General features: G+C 42.0%; 2 protein-coding genes and 1 long non-coding RNA gene across 12 annotated transcripts in view; 1 reads left to right on the forward strand and 2 right to left on the reverse strand.

Annotated features, from left to right (window-relative positions):
- The window catches only part of tmem19 (transmembrane protein 19), a 1,055,620-nt gene that overhangs the window by 221,980 nt on the left and 810,303 nt on the right, over positions 1-23,337 (reverse strand). The gene's annotated exons all lie outside the window — the stretch shown is intronic.
- Positions 59-20,831, reverse strand: slco1f4 (solute carrier organic anion transporter family, member 1F4). 7 transcript variants are annotated; one of them, XR_012401649.1, is made up of 15 exons: positions 20,412-20,674; positions 6,619-6,750; positions 6,358-6,499; positions 6,076-6,208; positions 5,818-5,924; positions 5,588-5,740; positions 5,413-5,511; positions 3,043-3,246; positions 2,801-2,965; positions 2,525-2,720; positions 2,270-2,435; positions 1,865-2,189; positions 658-1,537; positions 456-573; positions 59-347 (listed from the first exon to the last, which is right to left on the reverse strand). XR_012401649.1 is itself a non-coding variant. In XM_073946695.1 (15 exons), exons 2-15 carry the CDS (start codon positions 6,697-6,699, stop codon positions 341-343), a joined length of 1,821 nt encoding a protein of 606 aa, XP_073802796.1. In that variant the 5' UTR covers positions 6,700-6,750; positions 20,412-20,831; the 3' UTR covers positions 59-340. The 7 variants fall into 7 exon arrangements, 4 of the variants coding, with proteins under 4 accessions (XP_073802796.1, NP_001074135.2, XP_073802795.1 ...); XR_012401648.1 differs by having other exon boundaries at positions 59-360; XR_012401650.1 differs by having other exon boundaries at positions 59-360; positions 658-1,551; positions 1,857-2,189.
- LOC141381879 (uncharacterized) lies at positions 16,739-20,569 on the forward strand. 3 transcript variants are annotated; one of them, XR_012402767.1, is made up of 3 exons: positions 16,739-19,504; positions 19,679-19,949; positions 20,278-20,476. It is a non-coding gene; the product is annotated as an uncharacterized lncRNA (long non-coding RNA). The 3 variants fall into 3 exon arrangements; XR_012402768.1 differs by having other exon boundaries at positions 20,309-20,474; XR_012402766.1 differs by having other exon boundaries at positions 17,060-19,437; positions 19,725-19,949; positions 20,278-20,569.

Here is a 23,337-nt window from a genome sequence, read left to right on the forward strand (position 1 = left end):
CATTACGATGCAATGACTCTTGACAATGAAATTTCTTTTTTCGTGGGAAATCCACATGCACAATTAAACAGTTTATTTATTATCTAAACGTTGCATATACTAGTGCATTTCACACTGATAATATTGAAAAGAGAAAAGTAGAATATACATATACATGAAGTGCACTTAAAAAATAAAACACCACAGAACAATACTTTGTTGTCTTCTGAATTTCTGGATCGCACAAAGGCATTTGGAGTTCAGTGTCTTGAGACATTTGTTTGTTGTTCAGTATTTTTTCTCTTTATCTCTATGGTGGCTATCCAAAGCAGGGAACAGGCTAATACTCGAAGACACATGGTCAGCCCCTGAAAGAGGAACCTTATGGGGGTCAAAAATAGTTCAGTTTGAATTAGAGCTTTGGTACATTCAAATTATTTCGAACAGAATAGGGTAAATATAATAGTTCAGCTCACCTGAACGTCTCGATGTCATAGATTCTGCAGGCACCTCTTCCACACGATTTATTCTGGCCCCATTTCAGACAGGTCGAGTCAATAAGAGCACCAAAGTAAATGGGAGCAGGAATACCACCTTTAAAAAAAGGTCAATTGCATTGTAAACAATGCTGTAAGGCCAAGAAAATAAAAACATAAATATTACACCTTACAAACTCACCCAAAACTCTTACAGCTAACAGTAACATTCCCACAGAGAGAGACTTCAGCTCAGGATCCACAATCCTGCAAGAACATGTTCTCAGTACGCATTTTGATGTAAACTTTTGGCAACAAATCGATATGTAGCTTTATGTTAGATTGCTCTTTTTTTGGCCTTTGCATTGTGGGTAGGGTTTAATTTTATTTATTAAAGAGCATCAGCTCATAACAGAAATCATTTAAGGTTCTCTTCCGACAGAACAGGTCTATCCTTTGTTATTTAAACTAACAACATGTCCATGTCAGAGTTCTAGGTTGTGCATCAGAATTTGGCCAGCTGCACATCTCCGTTCTCTATTCAGGGAACATGGGTTACGTTTGTAGCCAGGACGTTCCCCTTCATTGGAACTACACCGTCTCGTAGCAGACAAGCCATCTCCAGTCCTGCGGCTGAAGCAGCCCGGGATAACACGGCTACCATGTCCTAACAGAGTCATTACCATATTTAATATGGGGAGGAGGCAGGAAGGAGTTTTGCCCTTGTGCACGTGCGCTCAGTTTTACAACAATTCGGATGTACAAAGAGAAGATGCGTGGGATTCTGCGTACGCAGTGTTTCATACATCTGAATTTTTTACTGCGTACGCACATTTACCGCTTTGTCTGTACGCAATGTTTTAGTCTTCGTACATGAGGCCCCTGGTCCCCGGTGTCATCTAACGAGAGTGCAGCCATCCTGGAGAATGAACCGGTGCCCTCACTCGAATGTGACGGATGAGCACCCGCTGTAATCTTCAGGCCGTGCTCGAACCAACTTCTGGAGAGCAACAGTGGGGGGCACACCCACATCGTCTGCGGCGACCTCAGCTACGCATCACTCAAGCCCTCGCAATGACGCCCTATTCACACGGGGCTTCAGCGTCAACGCTTGACAGAGGGCGTGTCTGAAGTTGGAGCTGAAACGATCGTCATAGAAGCGTCAGCCAATGAAATTCAGTCAGTAATAGGCCACTGTCTGAGCTGGTGTATTTGCATACAGCGATCTGATTGGCTGACGCTTCCGTCGGCGCTTGAAAAGTTGAGCTAGTCCCAACTTCTGCAGCGAGGAACGCTTCTGAAGCGGCGCCGACGGATCCACAATGCAGTTCGGCAACACCTGACGTCACCCATTCAAAGTGAATGGGAAGCGTTGACGCTGAAGCCCCGTGTGAATAGGGCGTAAGGGCACAAACTGTCCGCAAGCATTGCCTCAACATGCTGAACCCCCTGACATGTGATCCAATACTCGTGCCTGTCATCAGGGCCTAGGAAACCACCACATCCAGAAACACACGGCAATTACAATATATTACAATATATATTATACCTCAGAGACATGGTGAAAAAGGGAATAATGCCAAGACCGCACAAAAAGAAGGCCAAAGACTGCAATCCCAGATAAATGTAGATCATTCTGTTGCATTTGGGATCTCTTGAACACTGGCCAAGAACTGCAGAGGAGTTGCCAACGCTCAGTCCCCAGCTCTGAATACACCTGCAGTCATGGAATGTCTGGCAAAAAAACAAGACAAGAAAGAGTAAAATACACTTACAAGCACTGGAGAACTGGAGAGTGAAAGATTGGTATTTACCATATTCCGTCCTGCACCCTGGGTGGAATTGCAGCCTGCATGGCAAGGGGAGATGTAGGTCACTCCATTCTCTCCACACACTGGATCCCATTGGAGGTCAGGACACCCACAGTCAGCATTGCAAGAAGGGAGTACATCACTGGTTACACCTTGAACTTCAGTAGACCTGCCACATGAACAATTCATTGCTATGTCATTCTACAGCGTACAAGTGACTTGAAAGTTATTAGATTGAAGAGATGGAGATAATAGTACCCTTGATAGGGCACTGTAACCCCAGCGATATCTAGATTTTCACAGCTGAGAGCGAAGAAAGGTACGGCCAAAAACACTGTGGCGACTATGGTCAACAAATTCACTCTTGCGGATGCCAGCAGACCCCATTTAAACCTCTTCATCATCAACCCACTGAGGAAAACACCCAGCGCTACTGCCGGAATAGATGTCACTCCTATGTACAGTGTACAAATATGCAACCAGTTAAAACAGACTGGAAATACAGGAAAATTCTAGCAACATCACAGTTGTCACCTATCAGAAAGTTGGCTTTGGATGCACTTTGCCCAAACTGCTGTTCCAGATACTTTGGCGTGTATGTTGCAACTATGGCGAAGTCGTTGAATGCCACTATACTGTACGCCAGGTACAGAATGTAGATCTTATTGGTGAGCAGACGCTTAAAAGTTGGTGCAAAATCTAGAAAACAAGAATATAGCACACTTTTTAAACAATCAGATTTTTTTTAATGTCTTTTCAATGTTGCCATTCCTTACCTTTGACTATCTCTGTAAGGCTGGGGGTGGTTTTGTGCTGTTGTGGGGTGTTGTCTAGCAGTGAGATTTGGGAGTTTTCAGGTAGAACTTTCGGCAAGAACCAGAAAGGAAAAGCAGCGAGGAGAGTCAACAAGCCAGACACCACATAACCCAACCACCAAGCCCCAACCCAGCGAGAGTCCTGCGGTGTGATGGTCACGCTTTCTGAGAAGAGAATATGCAAATAAATTGATCAGTTAGCTCAGTGGTTCTCAACCACAGTTCTAAAGAACCAGCAGCACTGCACATTTTCCATGTCTCCTTAACAAAACACACCTTATTTAGATCATCAGCACATTAGCAGACCTGAAACCCATCCTGCAAGACAGACAAATGATACATGCTGGTGGCCCTCCGGGAATGTGGTTGTGTTAGATTGAGACAACTGTGTAAGATGAATACAGTAGCAATTGAAAGTTTGTGAACCCTTTGCAGAATTGGTGAACCACTCACTAAAGCTTCAGAAAGTATTGTTAAACAAGAGGAAAGTCTCCAATTTTGATGAAATCTCTTGTCTTTCATTGCGTTGATCTTCACATTTGAATAGATCCTACAGCATCATATTTCCTTCAGGACCATCAGTGAGTGTTTGGACCTTTTCAATAGTTGTGTTTGATTCCCTCACTTGTTTCCATTGGGAAAAGTTGTATCTCACAATCGTACATTCACTGCCTCATAAGTTGGCATCTTCACAACTCCTTGGGTCTTCCATGGATTCCTGCTTAGCTGGCATTCCCAAGGTTTTTCCTATCCTAGGTTAATTGCCCCCTTAGGCAGTTGGTGTCAGGGTTCTGCCACTCTGGTCATGTAAATTCTTGTGTTGGTGGCAGAATCCGGACACTAGTCATGTCTAATCCTGTCCTGTTGTGCTCAGCTCAAGTTTTCTTGGGTCGAGCACTTGTTTCTGTCCTTGTGTGTCTCCGTGTGTGCGCGCGCCTTCGTGGGTGTGCGCAGAGCTTGATGCGGCCGCGCGGGCTCTGCGTCCCTCCGCTCTTGTACTCGTGTTTGTGTTTTCGTCTGTCAGCAGCGTGGTGTTTCATTCCCAGCGTCTCCGTCTTGTAGGTTGCGGTTTTGGTCGGCGCTGGGATGAAGCATGCACGCTGCGTGTGTGAGCGCACGGTGAGTGTTTTCATTCATCGTGTGCTCGTGTCTTGCGTCTGTTGTCAAAGCACGTGGCTCGGTGTTTACATTGCGGTCACGTGCTTTTGTCGTGTGCTTCAGTGTTGTGGTTGTGTTGTCATGAACATGCGGTTAATGAGTTCTCTCATTGGCTGCGTGTTCTTGTCCTGTTTTATGTGAGCGCATGGCTCGTCTCGTCTCTGTCATGCGCTTTCCCTTCTATTGTCTTGTCCCACCCACCTTGTTTGTAATTATTATTTTCACCTGTCCGCCTGTCTGTTTATTGGTTTGTCTTTCCTTTTTATTCTCCTAGTGTGCTCTGTTCTGGGCTGGTCCGTTGTTAAATGTTTCCTTACTCTGTTGTATGAGGTGTTTGATATCTGTTCTACAACAGTGCTTTAAAGTAGTGTCATGCCAAGATCAAGTCTAGTTGAGTGTGTAGTATAATGTTGGGTTTTTCCCCACATGGGGAGATTTAAGTTTTGGTTTTTGTTTTATTTCGTAATAAATCCTTCATTTCCTGCATTTGGGCCCTCGCCTCCTCTCCATCCACCCCCATACCGTGACAGTTGGCTTCTGTTTGTTTTATTGGTCACGGTAACCCTCAGCCCCTGATGCAAGCGTTTCCTCTAGCCCAGTTTTTGTGTGTGATACTTTAGAACGATTTGTTTTATTCAGAACTGTTTTTTGGGGGGTGTTGAAAGAACCAATTCGGAACTAGGCTCAGATTCGGAGCGAGCCCTTGAACAGATTTGGTTAAAAAGAGAGATTTATCTGAAACCAAGTCTGTTGCAATGTTTGCTATTCAACTTATTCTCAGCTGTCGAGTGGGCGCTGCAATTTGAATCTTTTTGTCTCGCGACTTCCGGTCACATTCACTTCCATTCATTTTTTGACGTTAACAACTGCTCGTTACGCTGCTTGATGTTGAAATTTAATATTTTCTTATTATAATATGCTACTTGGTCTGTGTAGTCATGCAAACATTTGTTTGTTGAGCAAGTAGTTTGACCGTTTTCTGCCGTTTATTATTCCTAGTCATTTCTTCCATAGGCGACTGAATCGGAAGTTCTAAGACAATCGTGAAAACAGGCGCACTTCCGCATTTTAGAATAAGGTCAATACCCTGGTAGATTTCCAACCAATATTGACCTTTTTTATTATTTTTTGTTATTAAGATCTAAGGTAAATATATATAAGTATTTATCTAACCTTGATCCACTAAGCCAAAATCCACATAAAGATTAGCACATAGAGATCCAAGCATGTAACCAAAAATCGGCCCAATCCCTTTGAGTGTGTTCAGACAACCTACAGAAAAGGAAGAAAATGAATCAAATCACAATGAAAGTACTAATATTATTAATAACAATAACAATCCTCTCACCAATGTAAAAAGCAGAGTTTTCTGGCCGTGCATAATCATCTATGAATGACATTCCCAGAGGGACAATGCTGGCTTCCCCAATCCCACGCATAGTGTTTCCCAAAACCACTATCACCCAGAAGGGTGAGCTTTCAGCTTCCTCTTTTTGGCATCCTAGACAACCCAATACAGCATGTATTGCATTTTACAATTAAAATATCCCATATGCTTCTCTACACATAACGCATTACCAGAGAAAGGCTGTTGAAGAGTTTCCTGAGAGTCGGATGAGCATGTAGAGATCACAGTAAAATTACCAGCATCATTAGTGTGGGTGGCAGCTGTACCATACTTGTACCTGTTAGAAAATAAGTAGACACATAAATAGAACATACTGTATTTTTAAATATAGAACCTTAAGAAAGCACACTTTTAAAGAGTGGAACTTCGTTAACTCCTTAATGTGAATACACCAAGCATGAGTATGCCTTACTTTATTCAAAACTCACCGGCCCATAAGGAAATGAGGTGAAGCCATTAGCAGTGTTCCTATACCCATCAGCAGAACCCCTGCTCCAATGATTTTAGGTCTGTGAAACTTAGCACCAATGTAACTCACGAGGGTAATGACCAGCATATTACCTGGAAACAAATTGTTCATTATTTCACACCATCCATCATTGTCCTATTTGTGTGAAGAGTAATTCAGTCCCATCACAGCATCAATGGGGGACTCACTGGAATAAACGCTCATCTACTGCCTGAACCTCTGCCCTCATTTCTCAACTCACCCATTTCGAAGCTGCCATCAATGAAACCAACGGTGGAGCTCGGGATCTCAAACCGCTTCTCAATCTGAGTGATGGTGCTTTTGGTGTAAGACCCCGTCATGGATTTAGAGAAGTAACTGAAGGCGAGTGCGCAGATGAAGATCTTTACAGGTACAAGGATAGAGAAAAAATTATCTTTATGTATACATTACGTTACATCTATTATTATTAAATCAAATGATCAGCTGATAGTAGTTTCGGACTTCAGGCAAATGGTCTTACCTTCAGACTTGAGCAGCATTTGGTTTGAGAGGTTTTCTGATTTCCGCCTGAATATTCCATCCTATTTGCGCTGCCTTCCATGATGAACTATTGGCCAAGAAGGAGGAGAAATCCCAGTGGAAAAAGACAGGTCTGAAAATCATAAACCACAAATGCAAGACTTTGGAAAGCACGTACAAGTTCTTGTTTAATTCTTATTAATTATAATTAATATTATAATTAATTATCACAAACTCTGGCAGTTTTTATAACTTTATGGACATTCTTACCATATTATTCCAGTAGTAGTCTACTGTGTGTCTAATAATAGATCCCCTTCTCTGACATTGGCTGCGTCCGAAACCGCATACTTCCATACTATGCAGTACGCTAAAATCAGTATGCGAGCTGAGTAGTATGTCCGAATTTATATAATTGGAAAATCAGTATTCGAGAAGTACCCGGATGACTTACTACTTCCGGCGAGATTCTGAAGTGCGCATCCCATGCACGCTGCGCTATCCCATATTGCCCTGTGAGAGAATTCATGAATGGAAGTGAAGCGACGCAACTGACGCAGGTAAGTCACGTGACCATGACAAAATGGCGGATGTAGTACGTCCGAATTTCATTCATACTGTATAGAACGCACTTTTCTAACGGCCGAGTAGTATGTTTACATTCAAATGCAGTACCTACTGAGTAGTCGGCAGTTTCGAACGCAGCCATTATGTTGAAATAACATTATGGGTAATCGCCAGATGACCAATCACCCTGAAAGGTTAGAAAATGGGCCAATGAATTGGCAGAGAAGCTCCTTCACAGGTGGAACCGCTTATTAATTAGGGATGTATATATTCAGCACTGAAGCCTGAAGAGAGACAGACACTGCTAAGTGAGATCTCCTAGAGCAGGGGTGGCCAACCCTGTTCCTGGGGAGCCACCTTCCTGCAGATTTTAGTGGCTACTCATATCAAACACACCTGAACCAATTAAACAGGACCTGAACACCACGTGATAATTACAGGCAAGTGTGTTTGATATGGGTAGCAAGGTGAAAGGTGGCTCTCAATGAACAGGGTTGGCCACTAGAGCAGGGGTGTTAAAACTCGGAGGGCTGGTGTCCTGCATATTTTAGTTCTAAACACACCTGAACCAGCTAATCAAGCTCTTTCTAGGTATACTAGAGACCTCCAGACAAGTGTGTTGAAGGAAGTTTGAGCTAAACTATGCAGGACACCTGCCCTCTTGGACCGAGTTTGGACACCCTTGCTCTAAAGTTTCAGTTGCTGCATTCAGTGGGGTGACAAGGCATTCAGGGGTGGTCAAACACAACTAACCCTATTAATTAGGACCTCAACACCACGTGATAATTACAGGCAGGTGTGTTTGATATGGGTTGCAACTGAAATCTGCAGGAAGGTCGATCTCCAGGAACAGGGTTGGCCACCCCTGAACTAGTCCATAATTTGCTATGATTAATAAGCAGTTCCACCTGTGAAGGAGTTTCTTTGGGAATTCATAGGCATTCATTGGCCTGCTGTCTTATGCTAGAGCAGGAATGTCCAAACTCTGTCCTGGAGGGCTGGTGTCATGCTGAGTTTAGCTCCAACTTGTTTCAACACACCTGCCAGGAAGTTTCTATTATATGTAGTTATAGCTTGATTAGCTAGTTCAGGTCTGTTTGATTAGGGTTGGAGCTAAACTTTCCAGGACACCGGCCCTCCAGGACCCCCCTGCACTAGAGTTTGTGCGTGTGAAATTCTGTAAAATGGCGCTGCAAAAAGGGGAGTGGATAAACAAGATGATTAGACATTTTAAAAAGCGAGTGATTGGTCCATATTTTGGCGAAGCAGTGGCGCAGTAGGGAGTGCTGTTGCCTCACAGCTAGGTTGCTGGTTCAAACCTCGGCTCAGTTGGCGTTTCTGTGTCGAGTTTGCATGTTCTTCCTGCGTTCGCGTGGTGTTCCTCCGGGTGCTCCGGTTTCCCCCACAGTCCAAAGACATGTGGTACAGGTGAATTGGGTAGGCTAAATTGTCCGTAGTGTGTGAATGTGTGTGTGGATGTTTCCCAGAGATGGGTTGCGGCTGAAAAGGGCATCCGCTGTGTAAAAACTTGCTGGTGGTCCATTCCGTTGTGGCGACCCCAGATTAATAAAGGGACTAAGCCGACAAGAAAATGAATGAATGGTCCATATTTTAAATTTCTGTTCTAGAGATGTCATGTTTTGACCCTCGATTGGTCAATGATGCAATTTCACAGGTCAGAGTTCACCAAGCTTGAACTTTGCAATGCAGCGACCTGCGACACTTGTCGCATGAGCTTGCGTTTCCGCTCTGGAAGTCTAAGGGGCGAAAAGTGTAGTGTGACTGCAGCTTTACTCTTCAGAGTGATTGGTTATCTGGTGATAAACGATAATGTTGTTTCAACATAATGTCTCCATTTCCTCCTATAGGGAACAAGGGTTACTTTTGTGTTGGCTGCACCCCCACTGCCCTGACCTTTTATTTTCTTCCTATAAGACAATGTCAAACTACATTCACTACAGCGAGGCCAGCAGGGGGCGCCCAACCTGCGGTCTGTGTGGGTCCTAATGCCCCAGTGTAGTGACGGGGACTCTATACTGCTCAGTGAGCACAGTCTTTTAGATGAGACGTTAAACCGAGGTCCCGACTCTCTGTGGTCGTTAAAAATCCCAGGATGTCCTTCGAAAAGAGTAGGGGTTTAACCTCGGCATCCTGGCCAAATCTGCCCACTGGCCTCTGTCCATCATGGCCTCCTAACCATCCCCATGTTCCAACTGGCTTCATCACTGTCTCCTCTCCACCAATCAGCTAGTGTGTGGTCTGGCGCAAAATGGCTGCTGTCACGTCATCCAGGGGGATGCTGCACACTGGACAGGTCCCCCCCCCCCCCCCCCCCCCCATTGTATGTAAAGCACTTTGAGTGCTCAGAAAAGCGCTATATAAATGTAAGGAATTATTATTATTATTACATTAGTACATTCACTTATACAAATACAAACACACATACAACTGATTGCAAAATAATAATAATAATAATGTAACTGTTTCACAATTTTATAATAATCCTCACATCCAGTCGTCATCAAGTTGAGAGGAAAAAACAGCAACCTCTAAAAGCACCTTTATACCCGCAGGTGTTTTGCAAATTTTTATCTGGCAATTAATAGTTATTTAACCCAGTATTGTAATACATTTTATACAATTTTAAACGAGCAGAAATGCATACGTATGCGTTTGAAAAACGTTCTAGTTGCTAAATATAATCTCTTTAAGCTTTTTTTTAAATATTACATATATCACACCTGTGAAAATCTGCTGCATGGCGAAGTTGATAGTGAAGGCAAACCATCCAAATGAATTCTGTGCTGTCATTTACTGAGCATCCTGGACACTTTTAGTTGAGAATAGTATTGCTGTGGCTTTTGTATGACTGCGAACATTACAACAAAAACGGAAACATTGTGAAGGCAAATCTGTCAAAATGACGGATATCATTCACCTGAAATCTACAGTTTACGTGACTCGGCTCTGATAGAACCTCCCATCTAAAACATCTGCTTTTTAAAAATAGCTGCATACATGACATATCACAATTGACAGCATTAGATTAGGACTCACAAGTTATAATGATCTTGATCTTCACAATCAGAGATAGAGCCTGATACGAAGAGTTCTAATGTTACAGCCGACTGCAAGCAGATTCAACCGCAGGGGAAGATCCAACAGTTATTTAAATTTGGTGAACTAATATCCAGTCTATCCAGTTTATGCAAAACCCTTTACTAAAGAACCAAGGGATTTTTTTTTTTACTTAAAAGGATAGTTCACCCAAACTATTAACCCTAGATGGTTTAAATATTTCAGAATATCCAACACAATCTCACGGCAATTCGTAACTTTTTCATTTAGTGGCTAATTCGTATGAATTCGTACGATCTAATTCGTACAATTTAGTACGATTTGCTTATCCCCCAATGACGGTTGGGGTTAGGGGTGGGGTCAGGTGCCACGCCTCCTTTTTAAAATCGTACCATTTCGTACGACTGAACTCGTACGAATTAGCCACTAAACTGGCAATACGTAAAATACTTACGTTTTCTCGTGAGATCCGGCTGAAATATCAACTTCCATAGTAGGAAAACGAATACTGCGGTATTAAAAGTACACATGAATAGGTTTGTTTTTAACAGAAGAAATGGTCAAACATGTTTGGAACAAGTAAAGGGTGAATAAATGATTAAATAATTTTCAATTTTGGGTGATTTGCCTCTTTAACATTATGTGAAGTTTATTTATAAACTAATTTCGAGAGGATCACGTTTATGATTGCTTGCAGACGGTCCCACATTATTCAATTTATGATTCACCAATCAGATGATTTCCTAGCCACTATAAATACCCCCAGTTCCCCTTCCACCCCTCCTCCTCCTCCTTTGGGCCCAGTGGTTAGCACTGTTGCCTCACAGCAGGTCCGCCACTGGTTCTAGTCCTTACCAAGCCAGCCGACATTTCTGTGCAAAGTTTACTTGTTCTTGCTCACATGGGTTTCCTCCCAGTGTCCGAAAACAAGCAACTTAAGTTAATTGACTAATCCAAATTGACACCGTAGACATGCTCCTTGTAAGTAGGAGCTCTCCCCTCTCGCCTTGCAAATGGGAGGGAGCCCCGGGCTCGAGGATCTTATGAGCTCAGGGCTTTTGGGACAGCATGCCAAACTAGCTTTATAATCAGTTATCAGCTAAGTGTCAACCAATGACTGTAAAAAATATAGACAGCCCCTTTTCCCATTGAACGCCTTGAGGGCAAAACGCCTGCTTGACTGGCACAAACTGTGGCAAAAGACTGCGAGCTTCCAACCAAACGCTTTATGTAAAATCAACCACGCCCCCCGAGCTTCTCACTGGACTGCCGGTGTTTGCACTTTAACAAAGGCTCGCTGATGTAAATAGAAGCACTTTCATTTAAAAACACTGAATAATATAAGGTGTAAAAACGGTGTGATTTAAGCTGTTATACTTTAATAAAAGCAATACATGCTGGACTGCAGAAATAAACGATCTTTTATACACTCTCTTATACATTCTCTTATTGTTATATTTGTTGTTGGTATTTGTTATCTTCATAGGGGTAGAAATACCACTTGTAAAATATGAACAATAACATATAAACATGTACATTTTAGGAAAGGTTTTTTTTTTTTAATTAGCAATCAACAGAACCCAAAATATAGCCTACACACCATAACGATTTACCATGCGGGAACAATCGTGCGTTTAGAAGAAAAATACAGCAAGATTACTAAACATCAACAGGATATTTACACATCCCAACCCTGCAATTGGTCAATTTGTGTAAAAAAAAACTTTGCACTATTAATACAATGTCCATCTGCTGCAACATCGCTAGTATATTGTTTATTGCTTTTCGCTTGAATTGTTCACTTATTTGATTTTTTTGCCTCCGTTTTCGTTAGCCTTCATTATATATCTGACAACGAGAAATTTACATTCATTTTAATGTTTAGTTTTAGTTTTCAAATAAAACGCCAACAGTAAATGATGTAAATAAATAATATCTAACATTTACAGCTCTATTAGGCTATAGAAGATTCGGTTTAAAGAATCTTATAATGTTTTATAACAGTAAATTCGTAGATTACTCAGTAACATGCCGAAACTTAAAATGCAGAGACGTCCTGTAAAGCAAGTTCAAATAACCCTACAGGAGATCAACGTGGAGATTATTATTTTAGACACATGAAGAGAATTACTGCTAACGATCACCTGTATTTTCCCTGTACTTAAATTAGTTTATTTTTCATTTATTGTGCAGTTTTATTGTCATATTTATATTGAAATTCTTAATTCTTGTGCCTCACAAAATGTATTCAATTTTATTATTATTTAACACTTGTGCAATACAGGTTTACTGTTATTTATGTTGTCCTTTATTTAAATATTTGCGATGTATGCTGTTTGCATTTTTATTCAAAGGTTAAACTCATTGCTTTATATAGCGTTTACATAGTAGCCTGCGTTTGCTGTCATATCAACACAAATGGTTGTAATAACGTTAACAAAGGTGAGGGTTTTACATAATGAAGATTCAATCGCGCCAGCTCCGGGCCGCAGCGCACATAACCTACTCGCGGTGTCGCGGGCTGATTTCGGCTCGCATGCAGCAGCGTCGGCTTGCTCAGGTGCCGCATCTGGCTCGATTGACTCGGGCTGGAATCGGGCAGTGTGTCCATAGGCATCCGGAGTAGGTCCAGCAGAGGTAGTCATCCTGAGCTCTGAGGGGTAAGTCTCCGGCAGGCGAGAATCTGGAACTGGCCCCGAGTGTATTTTGCTATCTGGGTGGCTAGGCGTGTATCAGCAAACTAATAAAGCCCGAAAAAAGCCCTGACCTTAGCGAATAAACAGTGTTCCACCAGATCATGTATGTCAGAACCTATAGTTTACTGCTGAACTCTTTTTGTCACGGTAAAATAACACAGAAATCGAATAATAACACTTCAGTCTCCTGCCGAAGCTCAGACGCGCTGCTTTGAGAAACTGCCAATCACAGCTGTCAATCACGATGACACGCCCAGCGGGCTTTAAGACTTGTACCGCAGCCAGCCCTCAGGGGGCGATCTAACGGCCGAGACCTTCATTCAAACGCAGGCTTGCGGCACACTTGGTGTCAACTCTTAAAAATCATATCTGTGTGTGTGCGCACACATTGCAGTATATTGTAAAGGGAAGGTGTGACGATGGCTTAGTTGCGAACAGTCTTATTAAAGGGGTGGTTCAGAGGGTATTTTTAAGGCTTGGTTGTGCTTATAAGATGCAAAGCAATGTGTGCACATGCTTCACTTGTAGAAAAATCGCATTATTTTTTTATATATCTTAGTTTGATTATACACAGCTACTCCGCTAACATTAAAACGAGGGTCATATTTCCTAGTTCCTCTGAAAGGTCCACCCTCAAGAGGCTTTGATTGGTCGGCTACCATAACGTGCTGTGACTCCCAGATTGGCTCCACGTCACTCCCCTACAAGAGCTCCCTTTTGCAGTGTTGCCAACTTAGCAACTTTTCAGACCCCCCCAGTAATACATTTTCAAAAAAGCGATTAGCGACAAATCTAGCGACTTTTTTGTGTGTTACTTGAGATTTTTATAGACTCTCATGTGTCCGTACTGTACCATCCCTACTCTTCTCAATGAGCTGCGAGTGATGCCATCGACCCCTCCACTGTCTCAGAGCACTGACAGGCGGCCCAGTCCACGTACAGCAGTCTCTCCCACCTGCAGCCTGAGAGCAGATCACTCCTCTACGTGCTGACGGCAAATGATTTAGCACCAGCGGCAGAGTGAGGTATTTCCATTGCACAGTCAAACCGATCTGCTTCTCCTTTATTTTAACAATTTAATTTGACCGTTTATTCTTCTCTTGTTCACAATCACAGATATTTTAGTGAGTTTCGGAACTTGTTTGAGTTTATTACGTCGGAGAGATTACTGCAAATTCACTACACCCCTGCTGAAAAATCCAGCTTAAAGCAGCCTAGCCTGGTTGGCTGGTTTTAGCTGGTCGACCAGGCTGGTTTTAGAGGGCTTTTGGCCATTTCCAGGCTGGTTTCCAGCCATTTCCAGCCTGGTCTTAGCTGGTCAGGCTGGGAGATGACCAGCTTAAACCAGCTTGATCAGCCTAGCCAAGCTGGGAGTCCAGCCAAAACCAGCTATATCCAGCTTAAACCAGGCTGGTCAAGCTGGTTTTAGCTGGATTTGGCTGGTCATTTTCCAGCCTGACCAGCTAAGACCTGGCCGGAAATGGCTGGAAACCAGCCTGGAAATGGCTTTCAAACAGCAATAAATTTTCCAACACAATACTAATTCCTTACTAAAAAACAGCTTAAACCAGCCTGAGCTGGTTGGCTGGTTTTAGCTGGTTGACCAGCCTGGTTTTAGAGGGTTTTGGCCAATTTCAGGTTGGTTTCCAGCCATTTTAAGCTTGGTTTTAGCTGGTCAGCTAAAAAATTACTAGTTAAAACTAGCTTGACCAACCGGACCAGCTAAGACCAGGCTGGAAGTGGCCATAACTTCTCTAAAACCAGCCTGGTCAACTAGCTAAAACCAGCCGACCAGCCTAGGCTAGTTTAAGCAGTTTTTTTTCAGTAGGGTTGGCATATATATAATGCGTAGTGCAAATATAGATACCCCCCCTGCTAAAAAATCCAGCTTAAACCAGCCTAGGCTGGTTGGCTGGTTTTGGCTGGTTGAACAGGCTGGTTTTAGAGGGGGCCATTTCCAGGCTGGTTTCCAGCCATTTCCAGCCTGGTCTTAGCTGGAAAATGACCAGCTAAATCCAGCTAAAACCAGCTCGACCAGCCTGGATTAAGCTGGACATGGCTGGTTTTGGCTGGGCACCCAGCCTGACTAAGCTGGTTTTAGCTGGTCATCTCCCAGCCTGACCAGCTAAGACCAGGCTGGAAATGGCTGGAAACCAGCCTGGAAATGGCCAAAACCCCTCTAAAACCAGCCTGGTCGACCAGCTAAAACCAGCCAACCAGCCTAGGCTGGTTTAAGCTGGTTTTTTCAGCAGGGCCTTTATTAACCATAGGCTGTTGAACAAACAGAAATGGTATAATGTGATGATATCAGTAATATGCAAACTGACGTATGAGCTTAACGCCTTTTCATTGAAAATAGTTGGCAACAGTGCGCTTTTGCGCCGTGTAAACAGTCCAGTCAGAGCAGCTGTTAGCAGCGTTAGCTGCCTGAATCAGATAGATATGAAGAGCACACAGCTCACGCCTGCGCTCTAAAAAAATCTGACAAGTGTCTTTCACATATATTCAGAATAAGCATGTGAAAGTAAATGTTCTCATATATTTAGCAAATTTGTTATTTGACATGTAAAACGCCTGGAGAGCAGCCACATAGAGACACTGATAGAGAGAAACACTGATCACGCTGCAGAAGATTGCGTGTTTACAGCGGTTTGGCTGATAAATATGAGTTTGTAGCTACATTGTTAGCAGTGTCAAACAGCATTTCCTCTTGTTTACATCCCCGCTACAACATACCATAAGCGCTAGAAACTGTGCCTGTCGTTAATCCATGCTAACAAATAAAAATACTTACAAGTTGTGCCCCACAATCCACAGCTTCGTTGGTTGGAGTTTTCAGCTGAATCCAGCCCTGATTCTGGAAGTTGTCCTTTGAAAAATGCTAGCGCTATATCTTTTTTATATAATTCTCTGGAATATAATTAAAATTAGACTGTATGTCGTGTTCTTTGGAAGCCCAAATACAGAAACAGAAAAAGCTCTGTGGAAATAGCAGCACTTGGACGCCATTTTAGCTTTCTCTGCTATATCATTACAGCACCTCTGGCCACGCCCCTTTGCTGCGCAGGATGTGAGTATGTTGTAAATGCACGTAACCGAAAGCCCTTGTGATCTTGCTAGCTTGGATGTATTTTTTGTAGTCCCCAAATTTGTTCACTGTAGGCTTTGCTAAGCTAACTCTGTAAAAGCCAATGTCTCCTTTGTATTGAACTTTGAGCATCAGAGATGCTGTTTACGTTCACACAGCTACATTACACATCAGCTGAAGTTTAAAATATGGTATCTTGATGGACCACCCCTTTAAGATTATGGTCAGGTAGGAGTTAAAAAAGGGCATATAGAGCATAAAAGACAATCCAAAATGACATTTAAAAACCACTAGGAAATGCATCAACAGTTAAGCAAGACTTGGATGTGTAAATGAAAAGTATATAAACAGTTAAGGTAATCAGTGTAAATGATTTGCAGCTGTGTGTGTGTGTGTGTGTGTGTGCCAGTGTCCAGATGACTATCAGCTGTAATTGATGAAGGAGGGAGTGATCTCCAACTGCTGACGATCACAACACGTTAACCGCTTGTTAAGTGTGACGTCATGCAAAGCGGCTTCCGGCACCAAGTGCTCTATTCAAATATGTCTTCATATAGTATCAATATTAATAGAAATTATCCTGCTCTTTACTTAAATGGGGTAGACTTTTGTAGTAAAAAAATGTACAAACAAAGTTATTAGATTAATATTTTTCAAAAATAGAGCATTACAACCTAGAGGAAAATTTTTTTGGAATGTTTATTTCCATGATATTGTGTGGAAAAAAGCTTGGATGCTTCCTTTTCGTTTTTGCTTAGGTAACAAATACAGGGAATTGCATTTAAAAATTTTACATAACATTTATGTTTGTAATCAAACATTAACTAAATTTACGCAGACGGATGGAAACTGTTCATTCTGTTTACATCACCCAGAGACGTTGATTCATCTTTTTTATGACTGTGAATATTCAAAAAATTTTGGGAAGGTCTATCATTGTATGTCAAAAAAAAAAAAAAAATCAGGTTTTAGTTGCGATTTGACCCCCAAAGACGTTATTTTTTATTTTGTTTCAAACAATTTATCTGTGGAATTTTTATTGAATCTTTTAATTTTGTTCGGTAAATTTCATATTCATAAATGCAGGTTAAATAACTCTAAACCTTGTTTAAAGGTTGCTATTGCAGACTTTCATTTGTATATAGAATCGCTCCAATATATTAAGAGCGAAAAATGTATAAATACAATTATTGTGGCAAAGGAGCTTAAGTTAATTGATTAGTACTCTTGCTGTTAATCGGTTAAAATATTATCATTGTAAAGACCTCTATGTTGAATTGTCTGTTTCATTTGTTTAATTTATGTCATTTATTTTAATTTATGTTATTAGTTACTTTTGTATTTTTTGGATGTCATGTTTAAATTGTATATTTGTTGTTCAATAAAAATAAAAAATAAAAAAAAATAAAAAAGTGCTCTATACAAATGTATGGGGAGACTCATGCAGTGGTAATTAAGAACAGTGGCGCCCCCAGAAAATTTTCTTAGGGGTGGCCAGAAGAGGCCGCACCAAATCTGGGGGTGGCAAAAAAAATCTGAATTCAGTTTAATGTTATATTTGTGTTTTTGGTAAATATAATATTGTAGTTTTTATTCATTTAATTAATTCTTCTTGAAATATTGCTATTTATTCCTTGAAGTAATTCAGGAAGTACATGTGCAAACCAAATAAAAATCTATGTTTAGTTGAAAAACACTTTTCATATAAATACTGTATAAATAACTTTTTACGTGCTTTTATTGTACATCATACGGTATATGCCATGTCTAAAATTAATGAAGATTAATGAGTTTGTTATTCCCAGAGATGGGTTGCAGCTGGAAGGGCATCCACTGTGTAAAAATGTGCTAGATAAGTTGGCAGTTCATTCCACTGTGGCGACCCTGGATTAATAAAGGGACTAAGCTGAAAAGAAAATGAAAGAATAATGAGTTTATTAATAACCCAAACAAATTATTAAACTGAACAAAAGGCATTACTATACGCACTCACTATACCTAATAATATCATTTATCCATATTGCTTTTTGAGTCATTTTATTAATGCAGCTTCTTCTATTGATATACTGTACCTTAAGGTAAATATTAAATTGCCATTGCTGTCTATTGAAGGTGTGTGCGTGCTGTCAACGACGATCGGGAAGGGTAGTGGCAGTTCTAGTTTAAATGACACCCTGGGCGAACTCATGTTATGAAGTCTTACCTCCCTGACTCATTATCCCTCCTTTCTGCTTTAAAGGCATGCTTAGTGAAAGTAACACCATCATCATCATATTATATAAACTTTAGTCGACTTTCACCTCTGCACAATAGGCTGTTACTCCGTTTCACGGCGCATGAGCGGCGCGTATTTTGTCGGTGTGCATGCAAACAACCAACCGGGATTCACACGGGAGTGCGTGACGCGCGCGGGAATGGTTTTCTGCGCGCATGCGTCAGTTTGCTTTCACCAGCATTCAGCATTGAACCAGCACTAAGGGGGAGAGACAATGAATCAGCTACGTCAGTAACACCAACAATAATTTAGTAGCTGCATTTTATTTATTTAAACATTGGGAATTTATAAGTACATTTAAATCAATAATGTCAACAGCAAAATTATATTGGGGTGGCCCCTAATTAAGAACGTTTACAAAGCGATTTAATACTGTCCAAAATCACGATCGCAATATATATCGATCCATGCCTAATATCCGATGGCCAGAAAATCATTAATTTTTTTTTATAAATTGTTAAAATTTTGGTATTTGTGAAGCAGCAAGCCCAGAGATTGTTGTGTACACAATGATTTTATATAAAATTAACTTTAATGTGTTATATGAACTAAAAATTATCATAAACAAACAATTTCTTAACTCAAATGAGTGGAACCCTTACATACGTCTTACATACGTCACCAACACGTCACCACTTTACAAGCGGATTAAACACAGCATGCTATGTGTCAGTGTGAATGTCTGGCTAGCGTACATTCCTCAAGGGTTCAGTCAGTTTAACATTTATGACAATTTCTGGGAAATGTAAATAGCCGAGTTAGGATGAAGAGTTTATCGACATTTGACAGATTTTGCTTTCTAGGCACACTACAAAACAAAATAAACATATCAAAACGTAGCATAACATAGCTAACTGTGTAGCTTGTGGGTTTAAAGTTAGCATGAGTGCTTAGCATACAATTAAAAGAAACGGCTGTTATCTTTATTAACTCTATTCACTTTTCTGCCACATTTACTGCTGATATCTCAGGAAAAGAAGGACTATTTCATTAAGTTTGTTATTCAGCTAACAATTCATGAAGTCATAATAATCATAAACATTACAGAACATAATTTTCCGCCCTGCTGAAAAATCCAGCTTAAACCAGCATAGGATGGCTGGCTGGTTTTAGCTGGTTGACCAACCTGGTTTTAGAGGGGTTTTGACCATTTCCAGGCTGGTTTCCAGCCATTTCCAGCCTGGTCTTGGCTGGTCAGGCTGGGAGATGACCAGCTAAAACCAGCTTAGCCAGGCTGGAAGCCCAGCCAAAACCAGCTATATCCAGCTGTTCAAGTTGGTTTTAGCTGCTCATTTTTCCAGCCTGACCAGCTTAAAACCAGACTGGAAATGGCCAAAACCCCTCTAAAAACAGGCAGGTCAACTAGCTAAAACCAGCCAGCCATCCTAGGTTGGTTTAAGCAGGATTTTTCAGCAGGACGGTGTAAATTTTGTGTTGTCTGCCGACCCACTGGCCTGCATAAATAAACCTACATTATTATTTCAGTGTGTCATGACAGAAATCTTCCTGATAATCGGTTAGTTCCAGCACCAATTGAATAAAGAACACAAAATGTGCGTTAAACTATACTCTCTTTGTAAACGGGGGCCTCCAAGCCCTACCGAAGAAAACTGCTTAAACCAGCCTAGGCTGGTTGGCTGGTTTTAGCTGGTCGACCTGGCTGGTTTTAGAGGGGTTTCGGCCATTTCCAGGCTGGTTTCCAGCCATTTCCAGCCTGGTCTTAGATGGTCAGGCTGGAAAATGACCAGCTAAAACCAGCTTGACCAGCCTAGCCAGGCTGGGAGCCCAGCCAAAACCAACTATGTCCAGCCTAAATCAGGCTGGTCAAGCTGGTTTTAGCTGGATTTAGCTGGTCATTTTCCAGCTAAGACCAGGCTGGAAATGGCTGGAAACCAGCCTGGAAATGGCCAAAACCCCTCTAAAACCAGCCAACCAGCCTAGGCTGGTTTAAGCTAGACTTTTCAGCAGGGAGATCTGCCACTGCTAGGCTTTTCTCGTTAAAAATGATCTCAAAATACATTCATACATTCAGCATACACACAACTGCTTGCAAAAATATAATTATTTCACAATTTTATAACATTACTCACATGTGCAGAGTTGTCTTCGCATTTAGAGGAAGGTGTTCATACTGTAGTTGAAATATGCCCAATACAGCAACCTCCAAAAGCACTGTTATATATGCCTGCATGTGTTTTACTAATCATTGTCTAGCATTGAGTATTTCTTTAACCCCATATTGTTGCCCAAGAAAAACAAAACATTCACATGCAGTTGGTTTTAAAGCTCAATGATTCCAACCAAAACGAACATCTTTTTCGTTGGCCCAGAGCTGAGGAGGAGTGTCTGTCCTATATGCTAAACGTTAACGTGTGTTAAATTACTGCAATGAAATCATTTTTTTTCTTAAGTTTTAATCCACAAATCCAGCAACAGCAATATTTTATTATCCTCATTTACTACATGAAGGCTGATGAAACATATTTACAGCTGTAAAGTTTGCTTAATTCAGCATGTAGAAATGTTATCTGCTGAAGAGAGAGCTCTGGCTGGTTATTTAGCAACGAATCTGCTAATGATAACATAAACTGATGTTAACAAGTAAAAAAGTCAAGAAGGAACACAAAGAAACCAATTTTAACATAAAGACAGAGGACATGTGGGACACACCAAATGTAACCTCACCAGTCCTACGCCACCCAACGCGCGTCGAGTTGGTATCGAACCGCCGACCTTCCGCATGGGAGTCGATTACTCTAACAAGGAGGCTAGAGACCATAGCCTCCAGCTTCTGTCGCTAGAGCACCTTTAGAGGTCAGAAGAGTGAGGCTGGCTGGCCTCCGCTACACTCAGCCCCCCCTAAACCTCACTCCCATCCGGGTCACGGCACCAATGTATCCCCACCGGTCCTACGCCACCCAACCCGCCCCGAACTGGTTTCAAACCGGCAACTTTCCGCATGGGAGTCAGTTGCTCTAACAAGGAGGCTAAAGACCATGACCTCTAGTGCCTGTCGATAGAGCACCTTTAGAGGTCAGAAGAGTGAGGTTTACTTGCGCGAATGTGGGTGGATCAGTGATGTTTTGGGCTGCAATATCAGGCCAAATACTTGTCCTAGATGGGCGCGTCCCTGCCAAGGACTACCAAACCATTCTGGAGGACCATGTGCAAACATCTTGAAGACAGTGCCGTGTATCAAGATGATAATGCACCAAGACTGTTGACAGAATGGCTTGATGAATATTAACTCGGACATCTCCCATGGCCTGCAGTCACCGAATGTAAATATTTTGGAGCCACTTTGCGATGTTTAGGAGGAGCAACTCTGAAAATATTCTCCTCCACCAGTATCACACGGTGACCTGGCCACTATTCTGCAAGAAGAATGGATAAAAATCCCTCCGGCCACTGTGCAGGACTCATGTCTCTCACGCATCTTCTGACGCATCTTTATTAAGACGTTATACCATTTGTGCAATTGTGGATGCAGTGGGGTTTTTTGTCAATGGATGATGGGCATGATCACTGTGCCACATGGCTGGGGGTCCAGCATGTGGAAGCAGCGCTCATTGCACAGCTAAGATCACCGCACTTCTGAGGATTACAATGGGAGCTAATCCATGTATGTGTAACGGAGGCCAGCTAGTGTGTGCTGTGCAGGTAAACGTCACTCCTCTGACCTCTAAAGGTGCTCTAGCGACAGACACTAGAGGCCATGGTCTTTAGCCTCCTTGTTAGAGCAACCGACTCCCATGCGGAAGGTCGCCAGTTTGATCCCAGCTCGGAGCAGGTTTGGAGGTGTAGGAACGGTGGGGTTACATTGGTGCCGTGACCCGGATGGGAGTGAGGTTTAGGGGGGTGAGTGTAACAGAGGCCAGCTAGAGTGTGCTGTGTAGGTAAACCTGTAAACTAAAGGTGCTCTAGCGACAGACACTAGAGGCCATGGTCTTTAGCCTCCTTGTTAGAGCAACTGACTCCCATGCTAAAGGTCAGTGGTTCGATCCCAGCTCGGAGCGGGTTGGGTGGTCAGGACTGGCAGGGTTACATATGCATGCATTTCTGTATATGTATGCATTTTGAGAAATGGAAATTTCCAGTTTGTAAATATATTCTTAGGTAAAGATATGAGCTAAACTTTAAAGGGTCACGAAACACCAAAACACATGTGTTGAGCTGTTGACAGTCGTATATGTGTCCCACACTGCTAAAAACACTATTAGGACACCTATATGTCACTAAAAAGTGTAAATTGGTTGTTTTTGCGTTATTTCAAGCAAATTCGTACTTCCGGTTTGAAACGAATTTTTGAAGCTGCGTCACGGTCATGACATAATAGCGTGTATTCCAGCGTGCAGACTGGACGTCTGTGCCAGAGTTTGTCTTATTACGTCTTACAGTGTGATGCATTAATGCATGAGTAAAGCTTGGTTCAAACCAATCAGCGCGCTCTATTGTGCAACTTCATTAATATTCATCACTGTCACAGTGTTTAGACGACAGAGACGCCACGTTGTGTTGGCAAAACAAGCGTGAAGTGTTGCTTTTATAGTTTGCTGCAGTGAAGTTTTGTTTTCATTTTCTCTCTGTGAGAGCTCAGCTGGAGTCACGTGTGGATTAACAGTGTACGCGACGCTCGACAACAATAACTTACGTGTCTAAGGAGGATTATTGTTTACCTGAGAGCTGTTCTCATCTGCAAACGCTGAGATCCGGATTCGCTTGTAGTCTTCTCTTAATAAAGACGCGGCTCTAGTTGCTGGTGATTGTCCTGCCTCTACAGATTTGGTAAGTGAGCGATCAGTGCTCTTTGATTATTCAGTTTTTTCGTATCGAACAAACTATTGCACCGAATGTAAACATGTTAGCACTACAACCAAACTTTAACCTCGTGTAGGGTTTTCGCCGCATTTAGTGACCGGAATAACACACGCGGCTTTCTGACGCTACCTGCCGAGTGCATCTAAGTTTGCGGGACATGCTGAGGGTTTTTTCTCTCTTTCGCCGTGCGGAATCAAA

This window comes from Danio rerio, chromosome 4, assembly GCF_049306965.1.
Source record: "Danio rerio strain Tuebingen ecotype United States chromosome 4, GRCz12tu, whole genome shotgun sequence".
In the NCBI taxonomy this organism is placed as follows: Eukaryota; Metazoa; Chordata; class Actinopteri; order Cypriniformes; family Danionidae; genus Danio; species Danio rerio.